This window comes from Gymnoscopelus braueri (genome assembly GCF_963280865.1).
Source record: "Gymnoscopelus braueri genome assembly, chromosome: 1".
Lineage (NCBI taxonomy): Eukaryota > Metazoa > Chordata > Actinopteri > Myctophiformes > Myctophidae > Gymnoscopelus > Gymnoscopelus braueri.
Genome location: NC_137603.1, coordinates 17,518,301 through 17,541,702, shown reverse-complemented (window position 1 = coordinate 17,541,702; position 23,402 = coordinate 17,518,301). Strand labels below are relative to the sequence as shown.

General features: G+C 42.0%; 3 protein-coding genes across 3 annotated transcripts in view; 1 reads left to right on the top strand and 2 right to left on the bottom strand.

Annotated features, from left to right (window-relative positions):
* Positions 1–3,356: 3,356 nt before the first annotated feature.
* Positions 3,357–23,402, bottom strand: part of gch1 (GTP cyclohydrolase 1) — a 25,179-nt gene continuing 5,133 nt past the window's right edge. Inside the window, exons 2-6 of the mRNA XM_080435682.1 lie at positions 18,957–19,066; positions 9,427–9,482; positions 4,958–4,989; positions 4,736–4,820; positions 3,357–4,223 (exon numbers count right to left, since the gene is read on the bottom strand). Of these exons, the coding sequence (XP_080291808.1) occupies positions 4,097–4,223; positions 4,736–4,820; positions 4,958–4,989; positions 9,427–9,482; positions 18,957–19,066 (410 nt within the window). The 3' untranslated portion in view covers positions 3,357–4,096. The remainder of the gene's footprint in view (positions 4,224–4,735; positions 4,821–4,957; positions 4,990–9,426; positions 9,483–18,956; positions 19,067–23,402) is intronic.
* LOC308090473 (DNA polymerase beta-like) lies at positions 12,762–13,769 on the bottom strand (the record flags this gene model as incomplete). The annotated part of the gene is made up of 1 exon (XM_080435670.1): positions 12,762–13,769. The coding sequence occupies one exon, from the start codon at positions 13,767–13,769 to the stop codon at positions 12,762–12,764; it is 1,008 nt and encodes a 335-aa protein (XP_080291796.1).
* Positions 14,292–15,158, top strand: LOC308080347 (pyrroline-5-carboxylate reductase 3-like; the record flags this gene model as incomplete). The annotated part of the gene is made up of 1 exon (XM_080422168.1): positions 14,292–15,158. Exon 1 carries the CDS (start codon positions 14,364–14,366, stop codon positions 15,156–15,158), a length of 795 nt encoding a protein of 264 aa, XP_080278294.1. The 5' UTR covers positions 14,292–14,363.

Below are 23,402 nucleotides of genomic sequence, written 5' to 3'. Positions count from 1 at the left end.
GACAATAATGATTGTGATTCTGAAATGGAACCACATGGTCCCCATAAAGGTCCATATGGTTCCATCTGTACTATCTTTAACTTAAATTAAGGATTTTACTGTGTATACAGAGGTTAACACTCAGTCTGGGAGCACTATATTTAATTAAAAGCTCAAATAATATGGATATAAAGCTACAAATCACCACATACACAAAACCTTTTCCACATTGTTCACGACTACAGTACATGAATGGTATTCTTCCACTGACAACGGAAAGCAATGTGTGTGTTTCTCAACGGTTTTCATGTCATGGATGTATACAGTATGTGACCGCGGAGCGGACCCCCATCTGAAAAGATTTAGTGCCAGGCAGGGACACATGAGTTGTGTTGCTAAGCACTTAAACCAATACTAGTGTATTTGTTGTTTTGTGTTATTGTGGGGAAAGCTTTCGCTGAAACTAGCCGATCGACAAGCTCACAAGAGCTTGTCGATCTGCTATTTTCTGTGAAAGCCTTCCCCACGATAAGGAAGCTGGGGTTTAAAATGTTTCAGAAATATTCCACATTTTTCAAACATTTTCAAGATGTTTTGGTGCAAGTATGTATAGGGTTAATGTGGTTGAATTGATTTTGATGCATCAAATGATTTTATTGGGGACCCCCTGGAACCCCCTCAAGTCTGACTTTTATTTATTTAATTACTCACTTAATTAATTAGAGGAGCAACTTCCCCAACAGGACACATGAAATGGAATAAATCATTTGCTTTCACTTGATGAGGACATAGTGTAAAATCAGGCTTAACACGCCTGGTTTGTTTTTTGGGGGGACAGCAAGCCTGGTGCTTGAGTAGCACACAGGTGAAATAGTAATTGTTTTCTTCTTTTTCCAAGACCATAGAGATGGGTAGAGGGGGCAGTGGTTCTCAAACATTTTCATGTCAAGGAACCCCCAAATTAATATGTATTTGGCCACGGACCACCATATGTGAAAGGATTTTGTGCGAGGGTCCCGCGTGGATGATTTGTGCTGTTAAGATGTTTCAAAAATATTCAAAGGTTTTCAAAACAATTTCAAGATTTTTTGAAGATATCTGATCTACTAGCTCACTGGCATCGAGATGTGTTGTGAGCTTGTAGATAGGCTATTTTCAAATAGCCGATGCATAGGGTTAAAGTGGTTAAACTGCTGGGGACCCCCTGGAACCCCCTCAAGGACCCCGGCCCCCACTTTGAGAACCACTGATACAGTACAGATGGTTGAAACTGAAGCCCACAGAACAATGAGAGTACTTCCATTTGAACCACTTTCACCCTGGCCTTTTTTCAAAAACCTAGGAAATAGCAGGTTTCTACAAGCTCAAAAGACACCACATCACAACATGTTGTGAGCTTGTAGATCGAGTATTTTTGATTGGCTGTAGACCAAAATCATCATAATGTCAACAACTAAAACATGTATTTCCATGTGGATAATGCTGGCAGCGTCGCATGGGGGCAGTCCGTTAATTTATTAACGGACTGCCTTATTTCTGGAAGAACAAAAAAGCGTATGATATTGTTATCTACACAGACTGTGAGCTTGTAGATCGGCTATTTTTGGCAAAGAGACTTTGGTGTAGACAGAACAAAGAGCCCCAAGTACAGTTTCGACTCGAGGCCCGTTTTTACCAAGACTAGTAGTGGGTTTAAGTGGTTAAGTGGAGAACAGAGCTTCAAGGATTTTCCAGGACACAAATGATCTGTGAGCTAGGAATGTACAGCAGGGCTGCTTAAAGTGCAGCGTACAGCACGGAGGACACTGACACACATCAATAGATACACACGTACCTAATGCTGACCGACAATGCAGAAATGCTGCAGTAGAATCATCTGATTTCACCAACCATTGGCATTGACTGTGCTGTTCTCTTTGTGGTCAGGTGACACATCAAAAACCTATTATAATAGGTTTGTTTTTATCAATCCAGTAATGTCTGTCATTTTAGAGGGTTGAGAGACACACATACTGTGCTATTGACCATATACACAAAAAGGTATGTTTAATTGCTGTATGTGTTTTAAAATGTATATATTTTGACTGATCAAAATATTAATTTCTTCTCTAATGAGGCATTTTGAAATACCAAAATGATTCGGTTTTTTGTCTTCTTCTTTTTGCTCTAGGGGTCTATTTCACTGACTGTTATGTGTTATACCTTCATGTGTTATACTTATGCACCCTGGCTGTCATTATCAGGTATTAGTTTAACCAACTTAAAAACAGGACAAAAATAAACATTATTTTTTTGGTGCAGGCAATCACAAAACACAAATGATGACACTGCCCAGAAACATCTATACGTTTAGATATTTATCTCACACACTGTGACATTCATATTTAGAGCAACTTAGATTAAGGTCATTTCATTTCGGTGTCTTGCACAAGACCATTTGTCTCGCTAACCGCTAACACTACACTGTCCTGTCACTCTCAGACATTAGGATAATTAGTTTAAAAACTAAAGTAGCTATTAAACCATACTGTAACTTCACAGGATATCGCTACATATTTTACAACCAAATGTGGCCTTGTGCGCAGATACGTTTTAATAGTGCACGCTCCTTTTACGAGTCATGCATTTAGCACAATTAATCACAGTCATTTCCTCAATGTTAAGTACAAATGTAACCAAATTACAGGTCAATTTGGTTACATTTGTATGCTCTCTGAGTTACAAATGGATACATGAACACTGAGGATCTTACTGTGTAAAAAACTAAAGCAATGTGATTCCAAGTGTAAAGGACACAATTGCATTTCAGAAGGGACAGGTCATTTCTCAGATACCACTTCTCATTTAATGTCATGGAACTCTTTTGTGTGTCTGTTTGATTTCAAAACCACACACACACAACACCAGATATCACAGGATCACTGGGACAAAGTCTGCACCGTCTGCTACAGCAAACAAACCTGTGAATCAACACAGAACATCACCGTCTCCAGCCTCCACCAAACTATCTGTGGAAAGTTCAGGTTCACCTTTTGAACGAGACCACAATAGGCTCACAGTCACACGACGGGATTATCTAAAAATGACTAGGTGATGATGATGAAGTACAAAAACACACACCTTTGTCATTGTGTGATAGTACAGAACATCGATAGATATAGAAAAAACATCATGCATGTAGACACAAGCAAAATATAGACACACAGACACAAAAACACACCAACCCCCACACACATAGCCTGGTAAACCATCCCCCTTCCGGAAATCTCATTTGCATTTGATTTCAGGAATTGGTCTGGCCTACAGGCCTGTATGAGCAATGTGACTGTGGCCGGGAGCTGGGCGGGATTAGTACCGTTGACTGACAACCCCTTCAGCCAATCAGCAGTTCGTTCCCCTTCAGCCAATCAGCAGTTTGTTTTCCCCACCACCAGCCAATGTGACTTTTGAAAGGGCCATGCCGAAAATAGGTTGCTTTATTCGGATACATGCATGTCACTGCCCGCCCCTGCCGGTTCTCTGAATTTGTATTTTTAAATAGGCTCTGTCATGATTATTTGACCACATATATGAAGTTAAACAAAAAAATTCTATCCGAACGATATCTTAAAAGTAAATTCCGTGCCTCAAAAAATAAGTTTGAGAGCGTTTTCAAGTTTTAAAACCAAAACCAAAAACAGCAGACAGAATTTCAATGGTGGCCGTTCCATTTTTGTCGGCTGCACTCGGCTCCATTCGGGTTCACTCGGGTTCCACCTGATTGGCCTATCTCCGCTTTCAATCACAGAACAATGAGCGAGGACGCTGATTGGAGAGTTCATGTTATGAACTCCGCAGAAACGCCCAGACAGGCCTGTAGGCCAGACTCACTCCTGATATCAAATGGAAATGAGATATCCGGAGGGAGGGGTTTACCAGGCTACCACACACACACACACACACACACACGCACGCGCGCACACAAGCACACAGGTTACATGGCAGCATAGATGAGGTTAACCCCATACAGGCAACCGGTCCGGAGGAGAGAGAAAGACAGAGACAGAAGGATAGACAAAGTGACAAGAGTGTAAGGAAAGAATGTTTTTGTTGATATGGAGCCCGAAGCCGCGATCCCTCAACTCCTGATGAGGGTGAGGAACTCGTCACGTGTTTTGGGGTCTTCACGGAACACCCCCAACATGGTGCTGGTCACCGTCTTACTGTTCATCTTCTGAACGCCACGCATCACCATGCACATGTGACTGGAGAGGAGAGGAGAGGAGAGGAGAGGAGAAAGTATTTAAAATCACTTATGAAACATTAGCTTACCGCCATTAGTTTGTCACAATTATTTAATTTCATCAGTGGCTGCATCTCAGGTCATGTAAAGAAGGAAAGGCCATCTACATGACGGTTATATTTCATTTGAGCGCTCATAAAATGCAATCTACACACATGTACATTGAAATTTTATCCTGCATTAAATATTCATACACATGTAAATTGACATTTGAAGTCACAAAGAATAAACAATTATTGTGTTGCAACTGTCTATCTACACGTGTGTGAATTATTTTTCTTTGACTTTTTTTCTTTATGTGTCTGTGCATTACACAGGTTCTTACAGGTTCAAATTCCAGTTTGAGTGCTCGAATCAAATCTACAAGCTCTCACATTTAATTGAGAGCTTTAATTATCTAACATCATATACTGTTATATATATTTTTTTATTATGTACTTTATTTTTGATAGATATTTTAAATAGATGACCTACGTTGCCTCAATTACAACCCCAACCCCGGCGGGTTGCAAAGCTTCAGTGATCGCCACCGCGATTTGTTTGGTCAAGCGCTCTTGAACTGTGAACAAACAAGGATCAGACCAAAATAATAAACGTAATGTAACATGGGTAAGTTACATTCTTTTGTCACAGACAAAAGCAGGGAATAATTACTTTATGTACACAAATACTGAAGCAAAACAATTCCATGGGTACCTTGTAGCCGCCGGCTGTAGATTTCAACAATCCTAAAGGAGACCCAAAGAGACAGAGGAATGTTTCATTAATTAATTCTTTGTTTTTAATGGGGGTGTAATGTAGGATGCTAGTAATGACAAATGACGAAGCCTCCCTCTCAAGTCTACACTATTCTGGTTACATTGTAGGTTCAAAAATGTGATGGTCCATTTGTGACTCAACCCACAAACTTTTGAAGTGTAGTCTAGCCTAATGAACAAAACAGAAATCACGTAAACAAATCAAACAGGATGGTTTGATTTGCTAAATGAAAATATTTGAGAAGATGCACATTTTTGTGTAAAATTCCCACCATAATCAAAGATTTGAAATAGGTGTATTCTGTTAAAAAGTGAACCCCAAACCCTGGCAAAGCATCTGCTCTTAGGTAGACAATAGCAATATGAAAACATGTAGCTACTGTATATAACACTGCAACAGGCACACTGTCTACAGGTGATTCATTAGGTCAGACATCAGATGTTGGTCACAGGATGCTTTTTACACGGTCACAGACAAGAAACAAATGTTGTGTTATTATAACTTTGAGGCCTGACTTCACAGTCAACACAAAATCCCGGGGTGGAACAATTGCTCATAAACCAACAGAATATTTTAACTCAGTGATTGTTGTTCAGGAGACAACAATCTGTCAAACAACCCCATTCTGACCTGAACTGCTGCTCATTCTTGAGTATAACCCACTTTGACCAACTGTCATCAAGCTCGCTCCGTAAAATGTCACAAAACATATTCAGGTACAAATACAGCAATGTATCAACACTGATACGGCTAATCTTTTTTTAGGGAATGGACAGGGCAATTGCAAACTATCTGCAGCCTTCATTTCAAATGAGAATTGATAAAAAAAGTAACCTTTTGCAGAGTAGTGAGTGAAGCCGTCACCGCGTGTGCATGTGCGTGTGTGTGTGTGTGTGTGTGTGTGTGTGTGTGTGTGTGTGTGTGTGTGTGTGTGTGTGTGTGTGTGTGTGTGTGTGTGTGTGTGTGTGTGTGTGTGCGCGCACATGTGCGTGTGTGTGCTTGTTTTCCTACTTTTACGAAGACCAAAATGTCAAGACAATGATCGCGACTAGCGCTACTAATATCACTATACCTACAGTATTATGGTTAGGGTTTAGTTTTTAAGTCAGGTAGTATAGGCTCTGTTAGACAACTCACGTGATTATAAGGAACAATATTTGATTGGTGATATATGACATACGTACATGCTGTCAATGTGCTCCTGCTGAGCGTAAGGTGGATGACCAAGCAGCAACACCATTTTAACCTTATTTATAATCTTATCCCTAACCCGTACTTGTACAGGTGACATTCAGACTTTACTTGATGTCGGTCTAGTGTCTAAACACATAGAGTACATGTACCTAGAACATCTTTAATTTGATAGATGGAGAGCTTTGGGGGTTTAGCGCTATTGATTAACTGACCTGTCATAGAGGTGTGGGGTGTGTGTGTGTGTGTGTGTGTGTGTGTGTGTGTGTGTGTGTGTGTGTGTGTGTGTGTGTGTGTGTGTGTGTGTGTGTGTGTGTGTGTGTGTGTGTGTGCGTGCGTGCGTGCGTGCGTGCGTGCGTGCGTGCGTGCGTGCGTGCGTGCGTGCGTGCGTGCGTGCGTGCGTGCGTGCGTGCGTGCGTGCGTGCGTGCGTGCGTGCGTGCGTGCGTGCGTTCAGTACTGGTATAGTATGGGGTGTTACTGAGATAATTAGGTCTAGGTATTGGGGTCAGTGGGATCAGATTGTGTTCACACACACACACACACACACACACACACACACACACACACACACACACACACACACACACACACACACACACACACACACACACACACACACACACACACTATAGACTCACCAATGCACACACAGTCAGATTTTAATCAGCTTAAACATACACTCCAACAGATACAGTACCAAGACAGACAGACAACACATAAACACACACGCACACGCACACGCACACGCACACGCACACGCACACGCACACGCACACGCACACTATAAAGTTACGCCTAATTCACAAACCGATCGAGAGACATTTGATTGAGTGAGCAGACATCTGTGTTCAGTTAAGTGTAGTGAGTAGTAGGATGATGGGTATTACAGTAAGTGAAGACAGAGTTGGATGATGGGTTTTGTAGTAAGTGGAGAGAGTTGGATCATGGGTATTGTAGTAAGAGGAGAGAGTTGGATCATGGGTATTGTAGTAAGTGAAGACAGAGTTGGATCATGGGTATTGTAGTAAGTGAAGACAGAGTTGGATCATGGGTATTGTAGTAAGTGAAGAGTGTTGGATCAGGGGTATTGTAGTAATTGATTGATTGATTGATTGATTTAATACTTTATTAACAGTTTGCAAAATAAAACCACAGAAAGTACAGTTCTATACAAGGTCTGCAAAAAGGATTAAACCCAAGAAAGCGCTATGGCTTGTCTCCATTGGGGTCCATGTGTATTCAATTCATCAAAACATTTAATGACAGACAAATATACAATACAATGCAAAAACATCATATAAACGAGTAATAATCAAAAAGAAAATATGTACAGTAAACAGTTCGGGGGGGAGGCTTTTTGAGCGGTACTTCCATATAGACACGCTGTAATGAAAATGGAGCTACATGGGGTGTTGCAAAAAAAATCTTTTTATTAATTAATGTTACACAGTATGGTTTTAAAGTTCTCTTTCCTTGGCCCGGACGGCTGGCGTAGCGGTCCGGGCACCGAGGCTGCTAATGCAGCGGGTTCGAATCCCGATCCCGACAACGTTTGCTGCGTGTTACTCCCCATCTCTCTCCCCATTTCCTATCAGTCGACTGTATACTATCAAATAAAGGCAGAAAAAAATATCTTTAAAAATGTCTCTTTCCATGCATCACAGGGACTGATTCCTCGCTATGGCTGTCTTAAACCCAGTCATGTCCGTACCATCTCAGTCTGCCTCTCCTCACCACATCCGTTCTTGCCTCTAGTGCCATCCTGTCTCACTTCTGCACTCATCTTGATCTCCCTCAGTGACACACCACACATCCATCTAATTATCCTCATCTCCGCTCAGTGCAGCTTCTCCTCGCGCTTCACCCTCAGGGCCCACGTCTCAATTCTGTACGTCACGCAGCTTCTGACGCAGGTACAAAGTAAAACAAATTCAAACACATTTGTAGTTTGTTTTCCACTTCAGGTGAAAAACTACAGCGGGGCAAAAACATGGCAGGCTGCCATCTTTGAACCAACAACCTTTACAAATGCATGCCTCTGACATACAGAATCCCCTGTGCCACAGAGGGACTGCAGGTCACTGTGACAATTAAATCAACATGCAATTACAAACATATTTATTGGACCAATGTTTTGAGCGTCGCTTTTTCAGGGTCTCACCAACATAAATATAAAATGACCACATTTTCTCTGGTAAGTGCCGGGTTGTAGGAAGGTGAGGTACTGTATACATAACAGTACATCATGTTAGAGAACTAACGCTTGTTCTTGAGAATGAAGAGAAAGCAGATATGAGATACTAGATGTTCGGGCCGCTATCTGGCCCTCACGCCTTTGTCACACCACCGATCCGACCGATATGTCTGAGTCATAGTGTCTGTCTGTGTCCCTTTTGTGCCTATATATGGAGATCTCTGTATCTGTCTGGCGTTGTCCCTTTTATGCCCATATATGAAGATCCCTGATGTCATCAGTATATGGCCATACCCTGTATATTGGCATACCCATATATGGACATATCGGTCGTTTTTGCGGTTCTGGACAACCGCATTTTCGAACGACTCGGCGGTGGGCACAGCACTCCCTCGAGTCCTTGCCTATGCGCGTGCCGAGTTTGAAGTCAGTCGGTCCTATATATGCACGTGACCAATATATGGTCGGATTTGTGGCTCTAGACAATCAGATCTCCATATATGCCTATATATGGGTGTATCGGGTTTGTTTATGGTTATCTCTGAGTAAGAGACGCCACCTTTGAGTGTAATCTATATTGATCATGTTGTATTGATGCCAGGGGCTCCTCCCAGCTGTCTCCAACCACCTTTGTAATCTATATTGATCATGTATTTGTAAACATGCAGAAAGCATTGTAGTTTAATTTGTGAAAATCAGAATTCATTAGAGAATGTGTTAGGAATGTAGAATGTTCCAGTATCCAGTATTTCATTATCAAAACAAAGTTTTCTTTCTGTTTTGAGAACAAGAAAACAGCCAGCACCTTAAGACTTTTATTTAATTCGGAGTGTTGCAGGCATTCTGCTTTAAAGTGCATTAGCTCTCTGTTTTATTTAACACCACAGTTATAAATATCGGTAGAAGGAAGACACATGTACAGTACGTCATGAGTCTAAGTCACCAACTGGCTGAGCCAACTGGAGACTCCGACAGATGCGTCACTGAAGCAATGTGTCATACATTTGACATTTTACTTACCTAGCCAGTTTGCTGAGTCCGAGGACCCTCTTGTTAGGGAGGTAACCGATATGAACCTGCACAGAATGGACACACATAACATTAGCTTTACTGTGGAGGAAGATGCAGTATTACTAGCAAACACAAAATATGAATGATGTCATTCTACTCTACTGTACATTTACGGTACCAGTGGTGGACAAAGTATATACTCACGTAAATACTCAAGTATTCAATATTATATTCATAAGTACAAATTACAAAGTACGTTTTCAGAAATGGTCAGAAATTGTCAAAAATAGTGAAACGCGCTGATACGCGTTGTAGCTTGTAGATCGGTGGTTAATTCAAAATATATTTTTACAAGTTTCAGTTCCAAGCCCCTCCCTAAAAATGTAGAGGAATCAAAAGTACAGTATTTCTATTTAAAATGTGACGAAGTGAAAGTCAAAATGTACCACAAATGGGTACAGTCCTCAAGTAAATGTACTTAGTCTTTTACTGAAGCAGCATTTTGCTTCTATGGGCCGACTGCTTGGAATAAACTCCCAATATACCTAAGACAGGCCCCCTCCGTGGATAGCTTTAAAGCACAGCTCAAGACTTACTTCTTCACTCTTGCTTTTAGTTGATCTTTTTCCTATGTAGCTATGTTGCTCTTTATGTCTTTGCTGTTTGCTTGATTCACTGCCTTATTTTTATACCATTGCTATTATTTCCTGTCTTTTTATATGCCATTGTTAAACTGCTTCGATGTTTTTTCTCTGCATTGTTGTTGAATTGTGTTGCTTTTTCTGTAAAGCACTTTCGCTTTATTTTATTTTCTGTATTTCACCCTGTAAAGCACTTTGAGCTGCATTTATGTATGAAAGGTGCTATATAAATAAAGTTTATTATTATTATTATTATTATTATTATTATTATTATTATTATTATTATTATTATTATTATTATTATTATTATTATTATTAGTTACTGTCCACCACATTTAGTTTTTGATCTAGTAGTTGATGCTCAGTGATTTTCAAGTGCCACCGTAGAATAAGATAAAGTTACTTCCTTACAAGCAACCAATAGTAAGGACTGCATCACTGCAATGATGCTTCTTGTAAACTGACAAAAAGGGCAACAGCCTATCCAATTGCAGACCCAGCAAAGCTACAGAGCGCAGCAGAAGTGACTGAGGACATGGATGTTTTAAGACTCCTACATCCTAATACTGTCGAGATGTCACAATATTAACAAGAAAAGTGTGCTCCTCGGCACACATACAGTATCTCTGCCAGGCCGGGTTGCCTACCCCGGGCTGTGTAGGTGTGGTACAGAAGTCAGGACACAAGGATGCTGCTGGGGTAAATAAGAGTTTGTACGACAGACAGTGCATCTTTTCACATTTGTGGCGCCCCTATGGGCAGAAGTGAAAGCGCTAAACCAATGTGATACCAAATTGGGGATGATTGGATGTTGCGTTCATTACAATATTTCTTGGTAAGAAATAGGCTCCCCCCACAAATCTTTTGAGGCAATTACAGGTAAATGGTATGGAGTACAGTGACATCTGTAGCATTTGCGGTGCCCACTATGGGTGGAAGTGAAGTCGCTTTTGGCTCTGTGTTGTTTAGAGGCCCCTCAAAGTGTGTTTAAAATTACAGGTAGATTGGACATGGTTCATGATTTGTGAAGCTTTTTTTGTAAACGATGCCCTACTGCAAATTTTGGGAGCTAATCGTAGCAAATCAGAATGGAATTTGAAAAATGTGACTGGTACATCTTAATCACATGACTCGAGATAATGTGTATCGATTTGTGTGAGTTTTCGACAAAATCTGTAGGAGTAGTAGTAGCCTAAAGCAACAACGCTAAAAGTCTGAGACTAAATGGTTCGCTCACTAGCTGGTTGAGCCAACAGGATACGCTTCTACTCTCACATGCAGAGACGGAGGGACAAAGCTGTAATAAGGAAGCAAAATGTGACAGAGTGGCTGTGCTCAGAGGATGTGAGGAGAGTAGATAAACAACAGATGAGAAAAGGGGAGGGGGCAGAGAGGCCGGAAAGATGAGAGGAGGTGAATAAGCTGGTGAATTGCTATTGTCGATTGCCTGAGGACCGCACGCGCACGCGCGCACACACACACACACACACACACACACACACACACACACACACACACACACACACACACACACACACACACACACACACAACCACTCAAATGTCAAGACGCAATTTGTTGACAAGTGTGGAAAAAGGGCAGCAGCAGCAACAGGCATGCAAAGATCTCTATTGCTTCTTTTCCCTTCTCTCATCTCTCTCCCTATACCTATATAATTGGTACATACAGCAAGATTCAAGTCCTCTTTTACCCGGACATGTCCTCTTTTGGGGGGCTGTCCAGCCTGTTCGGGGGGGATTTATATAAATTCCTTCAAATGTCCATGATTTTGGGCGTATCACAGTCACAGACCATTAAAGCATACGCATTTACAATGCACATTCAATGGTTCGTTTGGAAACACTCTGAGAGGAGGATTTCCACCCCGAACCATGTGTATTATTCATAATACTCTGCCCTGCGCTCCTTCGCTCAGATCAAAGAAAAGGCTCGCTGCACTGAGCCGAACGAATGCACTGAAAACGCAAAGGAGATTTTCTCTTGACCCCTTGAACCCCAGCATCCCCACTCCCAGCACGTCACAATAGGTGAACACTCGTCAAAAACAGCAGATTCACACGCCCACAATAAGCCACGACGCAACGTGAGCCCACAGATTGGCCACTCTCGGTGAAGAGACTTGAGAGAAAAAGGAGTGGCGAGTTGGACCCCGGTCAACAGAGCACACAGGGTCCAAGCATTCAATATCCATGTGACCTACCCAACTTGACATGCTCTCAATTTCCAGTGGTAAATAAGATAAATATCTTCATTCATGCTGTACCGCTGTTGGTAGAATACCCTGCGAGGTATCCATTACCACAGTACTAATCAATGGGTGATTTATTAACAGGGACTATACTTGGTGTGCTTGTTGCTGAGTACCCATTGTACCCATGTCAGAGTCACCAGTGCGGTATCCACTAACATACGACCGATCGACTAAGCATGGAGATAGGGATCCCTCATATCGTCAAAAGCTGCTGACAAGGTGTTAGTGACATACATGGGCATTGGGCATAAATGGGAGACAGACCCACAGATACACTCATTTTGTGCATTGCCCTGTAAAAGAATGGAGTTGTAGTGCATGCTACCACTTATATTGGTGCTGCAGCAGCACAAAGTTCGTCCAATCCGTGAAGCCCATGGGTTGAGTTGACCAAACACAGAGCTTTTTCCTGCAGAGTCAGCTTTTTTGGTTCACTCGCTGCGGTCCTTTGGCTCTCTGTATCTATACTGGATGTAATCAAAGATGTCCCACTCACTGTGCACCTTCAGAGGCTCGCCTGGCACTCCGGTGACCCCGAGTTTACGTATGGTGTACTCGTTAAGAGTGAAGCCTTTCTCCAGAGCATGAGTTCTCATGTTCTTATTAAAGATATCACTCCCAGTGAAATACAAAACACCACAGTAGTACTGGTCCTTGGGAATTAACCTGATGTCAAAACGCCTGTGAATGTACTCTGTTACTTTGTTGCTGCTCTGCAGCTGGCAGACACCCATGAACTTGGTGTCTCCTTTGGATATAATGTCTGTAACAAATCCAACAGATTCAAAGTGTTCCACAACAGCATGGAGGAGCTTTGGCTGCTTCTCAGTCTGAGAGGTGAAGTCTGGGTGGGTCAGTAAGAGATCAATATCACCGCTGGATGCAAGCCCTCTCCTGTAGCTTCCACAAATAGTTCCTATGTATGCTGGGTCTACATTCTTCAACTGCTTTTGTAAGAAAAGTTCCATTGTCTTCATTTCAGCTCGTGGAATCCGCTTCTCAAATTCCTCAAAGTACCTGAGTCCTATCTGTTGATGATGGTTTAGCTTGTGTTCAATGTTTTTCAGATCTTCTAGTGTCGTCACCCCCTCCTCAAAGAACTTCCTGGCTGCAGCAGGACCAATTCCAGTAACTCTGGTGAGGAAATTGATGGAGGAGCTTGAGCCATCATTACGGAGCTCCTCCAATCTCCTTAGCTTGCCAGTTTGCAGGAACTCATCAATCTTTTCTGCAATTTTAGCTCCCACACCGTCCAGTTTCTTAGCCTCTGTACCACTTTTGATCTTCTGGGGATACTTGGCAATGGTAGAGGCAGCTTTCCTGTAGGCATTGTATTTGTGTATGGCTCTGTTGACATTCCTCTCATAATTGGCCAGTTCGATTAGAAAGTCTGTTATTCCTTCGTTTAGGGTTTCCTCCGGTGCTTTCCTCTTACTCATAGTTGATTTGTCCTTCACTTAATCGTATGATGGTAAATGTGTTGGTATTGCATTGTTGAGCTGTCGAATAAATAAGAAAATACCCAGCAAGTCTTTAGCTGTTAACACGCTAGCATGTCTAAGCTAACAATGACCACACCCAGGAATACAGAACTTAAATGTTAAAAGGAAATGTTAAAGGGGTTCTTATTGATTTTAAAACCTGGCCAAATTTGGTGTCATACATCATATATGTCAGACAACTGACGTCATAGATGCCTGATCTCACAGGCTGGTTACATTAAGTCCGAGATTTACATTGGAACCATGCTGTTCCGATGTGGATCCCTGCTTGACAGACAGCTTAGCTGTTGCATCTGTGTCATGGGTTTGTTGGTCTCTGTAGACAGCTAAGGGATTTTGGGTCAACATTATATGCTGTACGGAACATATACAGTACTTGTATTATTGGATCCTATCCTGTTATATTCTTCAACAAGGTGATCAAAGCTTAAAATGGCTGGTTAAGACACCCACTGGAAGCCCGACACCGGCACTCTGCTCTCATTCAGATCTCTGCTAAACAACTTCCGACAGATTGCCAGTGGATCAGACATGAGTGTCATTGACGAGATCAAGACAGACCCAGAGATGGAAACCCAGCTGAGGATTGGTTTCATTGGTGCTGGGAACATGGCCTATGGAATAGCTAAGGGCATCTTGTCTGGAGATGTGCTTCCCACGAATGTGAAAGTGAGTGCCCCATCCCCTAGGAATTTTGACCGCTTTCAGGATGTAGGGATTGCTGTCACCCACTCGAACACAGAATTGGTTGACAGTTCAGATCTGGTCTTCTTGGCAGTCAAACCTCATCTGGTCCCAGGTGTTCTAAGCGAGATCTCACTGCACGTCACTCGGAAACACATTATCGTGTCTGTGGCAGCTGGTGTAACTTTGGCGACATTAGAGGAGTTCTTGCCACAGAATTCGGTGATCCTCAGGCTGATGCCCAACCTACCCTGTTTGGTTCAGGAAGGGGCTCTCTTATTTTCAAGGGGATCCCATGCGAAACCAGAGGATGGAGCTCTGCTTCGCTCATTGTTGCAACACTGTGGGTTGGTTGAAGAAGGGCCTGAGGCCTGGATTGACGTACACACTGGGCTAAGTGGCAGTGGTGTTGCCTTTGTATATCTGTTTGCTGAAGCCCTGGCAGAAGGTGCTGTTAAAATGGGAATGCCAAGTACGCTTGCTCACAGCATTGCTTCACAAACTATTCTGGGTGCTGGCCGTTTATTAAGGGACTCAGGGAAACACCCAGCTCAGCTTCGTTCAGAGGTGTGTACACCAGGAGGGACTACCATCTACGGGCTTCATACCCTGGAGCAAGGTGGTGTGAGGGCAAGGAAGTAATGGACACTCCATTGTGGTTACACTTATTTCAATGCGACATTTCAACACAAATGTATCCGCTTAACACTTCAAATCAGCATGCCTATTGGGATTTGTGATTGGCTGTTGTTCCAGCACAATACATTTGGAAAGATGTCACTTAATGCAAGAGAGAGCCGCCTTCCTGCCACCATTATTATTTTATAATGGTGGCAGGCCCTGTATACATGACTTGAATTTGATCCATTGACTTTTCTGATGATACCACTCTCATACACTGTGTTCTCTCGAGTCTGTCGAACAGCATCTGATGATCTCATGTAGTCTCACCATGGCTGGAAACGTTATTGTACCGATCCATTCATCGCGATAGATGTTGGATACTCAAAATGGCACTATTTATTATACAAATACACCTAAAGCTGAATGTTACTTTTGTACAGGTTTGGGTTAGTTGCCTGGCCATGGTGTAATTCCAAATATTGGTGAGGTATCTTCAGTAGTTGCTCAGTTTTATAGTTTGATATTCCAAAGTTGTTTCCTCATTGACTATTGTATGGTGAAACACAAAACCCAGATTTTGTTACAACATATTGGCAGAACCTGCAGAAGTACAGAAATTAACAATTTAAATATATTTTTTTTATTGTTAAATGTGTGATAGTTCAGAATACTTGGATTACATCTAAATATTAAATGTATGGAGTTGTAACAAAGTAACATGCTAATGTAAATGTATTTAAATATACATTGCAGTGATTAACAAATATTAGATAACATTTAAATTGTCCCTGGAGAATGGTTGTGTCAAATATGTTAGCGGTTTAATGTTTTCTTGACATTTGTGATTTTTCTCTAGTTTTGGCTCACTAAGCATCTATGGAATATTTGTGGTTTACATTAAACTCAATGTGTATATATATTTCATATTAGGAAAAAAAAAAAAGGCTGGTTAAAGGAGGAGTTCACCCAAAAAATGACTTATTTTCTATCAATTGCACACCCCATGAAGCCTTGAATTCATGGATTTATTTTTGTCTTTGTCTCATTCCTAAGCCAATAATTTGATGACCGGGTGTGTATCCGGTAGGAGACACAAATAATCTACTTTGTGTCTCCTACCGGATACATTAGCCGGTAGGAGACAGGAATCAAATTATTGGCTTAGGAATGCCACAAAAACTAAAATAAATCCATGGATTCAAGTCTTCATGGGGTGTGCAATTGATAGAAAATAAGTCATTTTTTGGGTGAACTCCTCCTTTAAGTGCCTTTATATGTATAAGCACAGGCTAAAGCTTAAGATGACTACACTGCAGTTACCAGTCTCTGTGGGGGGTCTACCAAACATCAGAACCAGCTGGGCTGTGTGTATGAGACACTGGCATAGGCTGGATTAACATTTAGGGTGGGCAAAATGTCCGGCGCACGTGAGCGATTGCCGATTGAAATAACCAATATGTAGGCCTATTTATGAACCCACAATATATGTATCGAATGTTGAGGACACTTAAGTATTGTCATATATATTTACCCTGCACACGTCACCTCTGTAATTTAATTAATGAACCCATTATCCAAACGTTCTATTTTCGACTGCTTCAGCAGATCTGACAGTAGTAGCCTATACACCTACAGTACTTAACAGGTCACACAATGGACCATTGATATGCATCCAGCCAGGGTCATTCATTCCTATGTTAATTCACGCCAATGTATTTACTGTTGTCGCAGGAGCACTTTTTTTTCCTTCTCACGTCCGTCTTTCAGCAGCTAGCTGCCGGAGTTGCCCAATGATGACTACACTTCTGGTATGAGATAATATGCTTGTGTTGTAAATAATCCACATTTGTCTGGTTGGGTATTGAACCTTCAATTCTGAAATATCCATTGAGTGACTTACTGTTGTTTTTCTTTTATTTTATACTTTTTTTAATCAGTGCTGATAAGGAGGTGTCTGTCTCTGAGGGAGATGGGTGAGTCATTGTGGTGTTATGGGAGACAGATAGATTGATAACGTAGGTAGAAACGTGCCTGGGAGGAGAGGACCCTAATGGCCACCTACACTGGCAAACACAGGGCTTCATTTTGTGAGCGTGTGTGTGTGTGTGTGTGTGTGTGTGTGTGTGTGTGTGTGTGTGTGTGTGTGTGTGTGTGTGTGTGTGTGTGTGTGTGTGTGTGTGTGTGTGTGTGTGTGTGTGTGTGTGTGTGTGTGTGTGTGTGTGATTCACTGCTGTCACCATAGCCCATTTACGTGGTGAGAAGGATCAACAGCCAGCCTCTAATGTCTTAAATGGCTCACTCACACCCTGCAGGCTACAATGAATACACAAGGACAACTGTGGCAAAGAGGAAAAGCAGAAAGAAGATAGTCTTTACAGCAGTGGTTCTCAATGTGGGTCCACAACAAAATGAGTTGATATAGCGCATTAAAATCTGTTTAACCACTTCAAGTCGCAATGTTTTGTGAGCTTGTAGATCTGCTAAGACCTGCAAAATGTCTTCTAAATCCTAAGAGTATTCTGAAAAAACATGTTTCTATATCAGTGGTGCTAAAACTTTTTCATGTCAAGGACCCCCAAAATGATATTAGGCTGCGGACCCCCATCTCAAAATATTTAGTTCCAGACCCCCAGATGCAAAGATTTGAGTTAAAATGTTAAATTTAATACAATATATATTCAAAGATTTGCACAAATGTTCACGACTTTTCAAAAATAGCAGATCTACAAGCTCGTAGCGCGGCACTATGAGCTTGTATATCTGCTATTTTTGAATAGCCAACGTGTAAAATACTGCTTTTTAGCTCAAATGAAAAAGTGACACAGATGCGTTCCAGGTCTAAATGGGTTAAAAGATGTAAAGGGAAAAAAAGTTCTACAGCATAAGTCTTGTATGGCACAATATATTTTCTGATGGGGGTCCGCAGACAAATACATATTAATTTGGGGGTCCTTGACATGAAAAGGTTTGAGAACCACTGCTTTACAGAAGGCCAATTATGGCAAACGCTCCAGGTGGAGCCAGGAACGAGCGACTCTGGACAGAGATCTTTGGATAACTAGATCTCAGCTAATATGATTGGATCTCATGTTCCCTCTTTTGTCTCCGCTGGTCCAGTCACACCCGTGTTCCTTTCTGACCATGGTTTCTGTCTCTGTCTTATCACTTTAACCCACGGGAAGTGCTTCGTCCTTTTCTGAACAGAAACTAAAATTAAATAAGAAAAAGAGGTTGCGCATCAACAATGGGTTTTCTCAGTGGAGTGCTAGACCCAAAATCCAGTATACATAAAAAGAAGAAATAGACTCACATTTCCACTTTTTTATAGGCACAACACCAATAAACGAACTTTTACGCGCTTCTGGCAAACTAAAATTGTTTGCAAGGAGCACAAACTGCTGTCATGGTAGTGGGTTATGTGGTAGTAACTATCGAGCAACAGGTTGCAGTTCATTAGCACAATGAGGGGAGATGGAAGGAGGTTGGTGAGGGCACATGAGAGAAACAAGAGCATGTCATGTGCTGAAATTGGGTCAATTAGCAAAAAGACAAGGACAAGAAGAGGAAAGCGCATTGTGTGTAGTTGAAGAGGAAAGTAATACTTTAGAATAGAATAAAGCACATGTGTGGACATTTGCCTTTGGTCTCAAATGATAGATCAGATGTAAACCCAGACAAAATACATTATAAATGACATTGACAATCTGAATAATGTATAATGGTTATTATTGGAAAGTAAACCCTTTCCGGGTGATGCTGCAACAATGACCTCCTGACTATGCAATCAATTTGTGTGTGTGCGTGCGTGTCCCCTACCCTGCCGAAGATAGGCACCAGGTGATGCTCACACATGGAGAACATGTCAATGTCTTTTACGATCACCATCTCATCATGGTCCTCATCAAAGATGGCGTCATTCATTACATCTGTGGAGGGGGAAACCAAGTTGTTAGTCAGAGGCAGTCCACTTCCTTCATATTGGAGTTGTATGTTAATACGTTGTATTGTTAGACACGAGTGGGACTCAATAGCAGGCTGGGTGAGGGGTCCATGTGGGTTCAAAGGGGCATCCGCCCAAACTAGAATCGTGAAATGATCCCAAGTTAAAGGGGCAGTGCACACTCAAATCTTCAGTGTTATAGGTTCTATGCATAACTGTAGTTCTGGGTTTCTTGAAGGTGGCATACATACCGATTCCTGTTCCATAACAAATATGACACCTTCATTTGTTTCCAGTTCAAATCTGCTGCAGAGCCAATCAAACTAAGCCATGTGAAAATGAACCGGGACAGGAAACGGGTATTCTTCTGAAGTGGAAACCTGGGGCTACAATTATGCACAGAGCATATTTAACTCTGACGAGTGTACAAATACCAATGATCCTTACACCATTCCATTTGTATTCTCTTCTGAGTTAAATGAACACGCCGGGCACCGCACTCCCTCAACTCGAGTCCTAGCCAATGCACGTGTCGAGTTTGAAGTTGGTCATGCATATGACCATATATGGGCATAGCGGTTGGATCTGTGGCTCTGGACAACTGGATCTCCATATATGCCTATATATGGGCGTATCAGGTTTGTTTATGGTTATGTCTGAGTCATATTAGACTGAGAGAACGAGCCCAATCGATGGTCTTGAAGGGCGGATCCAAACCCAGCCGCCCGGATTCGTGCGGGGCTTCCTATTGCTTCACCAATCTATGTCCCCGCCTCCCCCCCCCCCCCCCCCCCCCCCGGCCTGTGCACGGAGCACGCTGACGTCACCACATTTAGAGCGACGCCCCTCTGCACTCTGATTGGTTAGGAGATAACAAGGTCCTAAGACCATCGTTCCTGCATGGCTCTCCCAGGCTTTTTTTCTTTTGTAACAAAAAAATCACACCCTGTGTGAAGTGGGCGGTGTCTTGCTAGCTAATCACAATACTGAATGGAGTCAACCAATCATGTACAAAAAATAAATACATTTATTGAAACACTCTTTATGATGGAAGAAACCATAACTTATTTTTTTAAAGTTATGGTTTCTTATATAGGGCTGGGATGTGTCATGTGACACTGGCCAATCACAGTCCTGAATAGACTGTGATTGGCCAATCACGGTGCAGGGTTAGGCAGGGTACATTTTTGGCCAATCACAGCGCAGGATTTGTTGTACAAATATCCAAACCTCACTTATAAGACAGAAAACCTCCCACTGCTTCTCTCTGGAAGGGACCGCACACTCCAATGACGATTGACAGGACTCACTTAATGCTTCATTTTGTTTTTATTTTCTGCACTGCAGAAAGTGTGCAGAAAAAAAAGTCCATCGTCATTGGAGTGTGCGGTCCCTTCCTGAGAGAAGCAGTGGGAGGTTTTCTGTCTTCGGTTCGTTGTTTTAGTCATCAAGTGTTTATTCCTTATTTCCTATTTTTTGGAACTTTGCTTTTGGCTTGCACTGTTAATAATATTTTGGAGGTAAATAAAATACCCGAAAACTGTATTTGTGGACCTTTTTGGAGCCTTGAGCCATCGGCCAAACTTTCTTCTTTCTTTCTTCTAACGGAAAGCAAGGGGGTCAGACCTGACTGAAACCTCGCCCAAATCTGGAGTCATACAGTACTTGAGACTGACATCACAGACTGGCCACATATAGTGGTAAATAGTGCATTCATTCGAAGCACATTACAACGACATTACATTCACCAATCATTCACACACACATTCACACACACCGATGGTGGAGGAAACCATGCAAGGCACCAGCCTGCTCTTCAGGAACAGTTAGAGGTAAGTGCACTTCGATAATAACACGGGTGAGCCATGTATCGAACTGGGAACCTTCCAATTCCCAAGCTGCCACTCCACCTCCTGAGCCACTGCCGCCGCACAAAGTCCAAAATCCACATGGGAGCCATGCGGTTATTAGACCCCATAATGTTTATAGTCTTTTACTACTACATTTGTAGTTCTTAACATTGTCATAAAATGATAATGATATACATTTTTATTACACTTTTCTATAGCACTCGTCACGCAGCTCAATGTGCTTTATTACAAAGCTGAGAAGAATATACAATAAAATATAATAAAAACAACAACAACACACAAGACAACAGAAAGTGCAGGAGATCAGGGCGTGTTAGTAACTGACTGGATAGTGTGTAAACCTCAAACATTCTATTTCGGATGGAAATAATCTTAACCACTTGGACCCTAGAGGGGGGGGGGGGGGCAATCGTTGAAAATATCCAGTCTACAAGTCAGTTGGGTCGCGTTGAGAGCTTGTAGATTTGCTATTTTCTGCAAAGAGATTTGGTGTCGAAGGAAAAAAAGGTAAAAGATCAACACACAAGTAATTCATGGGACAGATAGAAAAACAGACAGACAGACAGATACGGTCCATATGGACAGACGGATGCTGACAGACTAGTGATAAACTTCATCATTGGTCATTGGCACCTTACAACTGTCTCCATCTGTTACGGTGCTTCTCCATGGAAAACGCTGCTGTCTAATTATAGATGGGATCCCGTATACTCTTTCTGATGTGGCTTTATTGCATTTTCTTGTTGCCGAGGGCTCATATTGTGGCTTCAATAAAGGCTGCTTTATCTGTTTGTGGCTACGTACCGGCCTCTCTCTCATGGCCGCGCGTTTTAATTTCCTGACTGCCTATCTGTTTGAGCAAGGAAGGGGTGGGGGATTGTTGTGTGTGTGTGTGTGTGTGTGTGTGTGTGTGTGTGTGTGTGTGTGTGTGTGTGTGTGTGTGTGTGTGTGTGTGTGTGTGTGTATGTGTGTGTGTGTGTGTGTGTGTGTGTGTGTGTGTGTGTGTGTGTGTGTGTGTGTGTGTGTGTGTGTGTGTGTCAGTGTGTGTGTGTGTGTGTGTGTGTGTGTGTGTGTGTGTGTGTGTGTGTGTGTGTGTGTGTGTGTGTGTGTGTGTGTGTGTGTGTGTGTGTGTGGACTCCACAATAAGTTAGCGAGTCAGTTCTTTGACTTGTTACCTCAGATGTGTGTTTCTTTGTGTGCACTGTGTGACAAAGGAGAGTACATGTGTGCTAACAGCTGCCTGCTTGGTAGATGGGACAAACGGGGACAGTTACGATTTTCTCTTGAACTTCACTGTTTATTTACCCAGTCTGTATTCACTAATTCACTCCACCAACTGGGCATTGACCGCAGGTAATACAGCACTCTGACCTCAAATGAAATAGAGATTAATCAGTAGCAATGTGCCTCTATCTGAATTTTCATTTCTTTTTTAAACACACTTTAATCACCCTAAAAATTGCAATTAAAAGGTAACTTTTCCATCATACAACAACATTGACTCTTAAAGCGATGTTGAACTTTGGTAGAACTGGCCATGATATACTGAACGTGCTAAATATTGTCAGTGTGGCGCAAGATGTTGAAGTAAATGAGAGTTTACATACCCTGGATAAATAAAGGTTTAACAATGATACTAGTAGTATATTTTTATCCTATACTATTAGGTATAAATAGTAAACCTCAGCCCGCTGGTGTCGGACAATACACCAGCTATACCAGATGTGACTCCTGCTGCCTGTATGTGTGCGCTCTGGTCAATCAGCATTGATGAAAGGAGAGCGTGGGCCATGGTTTGTGTCAGCAAGCAGAATGTGACAGCTGCTCAGCCATCAACAGCCAACACCTCCGCAAACACCCTCTATGCTCAACCCCAACACATCACACACTGCACCTGTGAACCATACACAGAAATAAATGGACAAGCTCCCCGTGTGAGGTGATGTCAGGAGGAGAGGCTCACATAACCACAAAAATCTTGATATAATATTTGATAACACTGCCATTCTGCTTCCCCTGTCACTCTCCAAATGCGTATTATAACTAACTTAACCGTGCACAGATCCACAGCATCCACATCAGAAACTAATCTCAAGGCATACAGGGAGAAAACAATGAGACTGCTGCAAATTAACCCATTGATACCTGGAACGCATCTGTGTCACTTTAGATGTCTTTGGCTATTCAAAAATAGCAGATCTACAAGCTCATAGCGCGGCACCGAGTGCCGCGCTACGAGCTTGTAGATCTGCTATTTTTGAAAAATCTTGATTTTTTTTTTTTGATTTTTTTTCAAAAAACTGTTAGGATTTAGATTTTTTTTAAGAATCGCCTCAGGTCTTAAGGGGTTAAATGAAAAAAAACTAATGTATAAATGAACATGACCATATTAAAAATATTTTTTTCTCCCTGATTTAGTTGTTAGGCCAATTGATTCCTCCCCACACACAT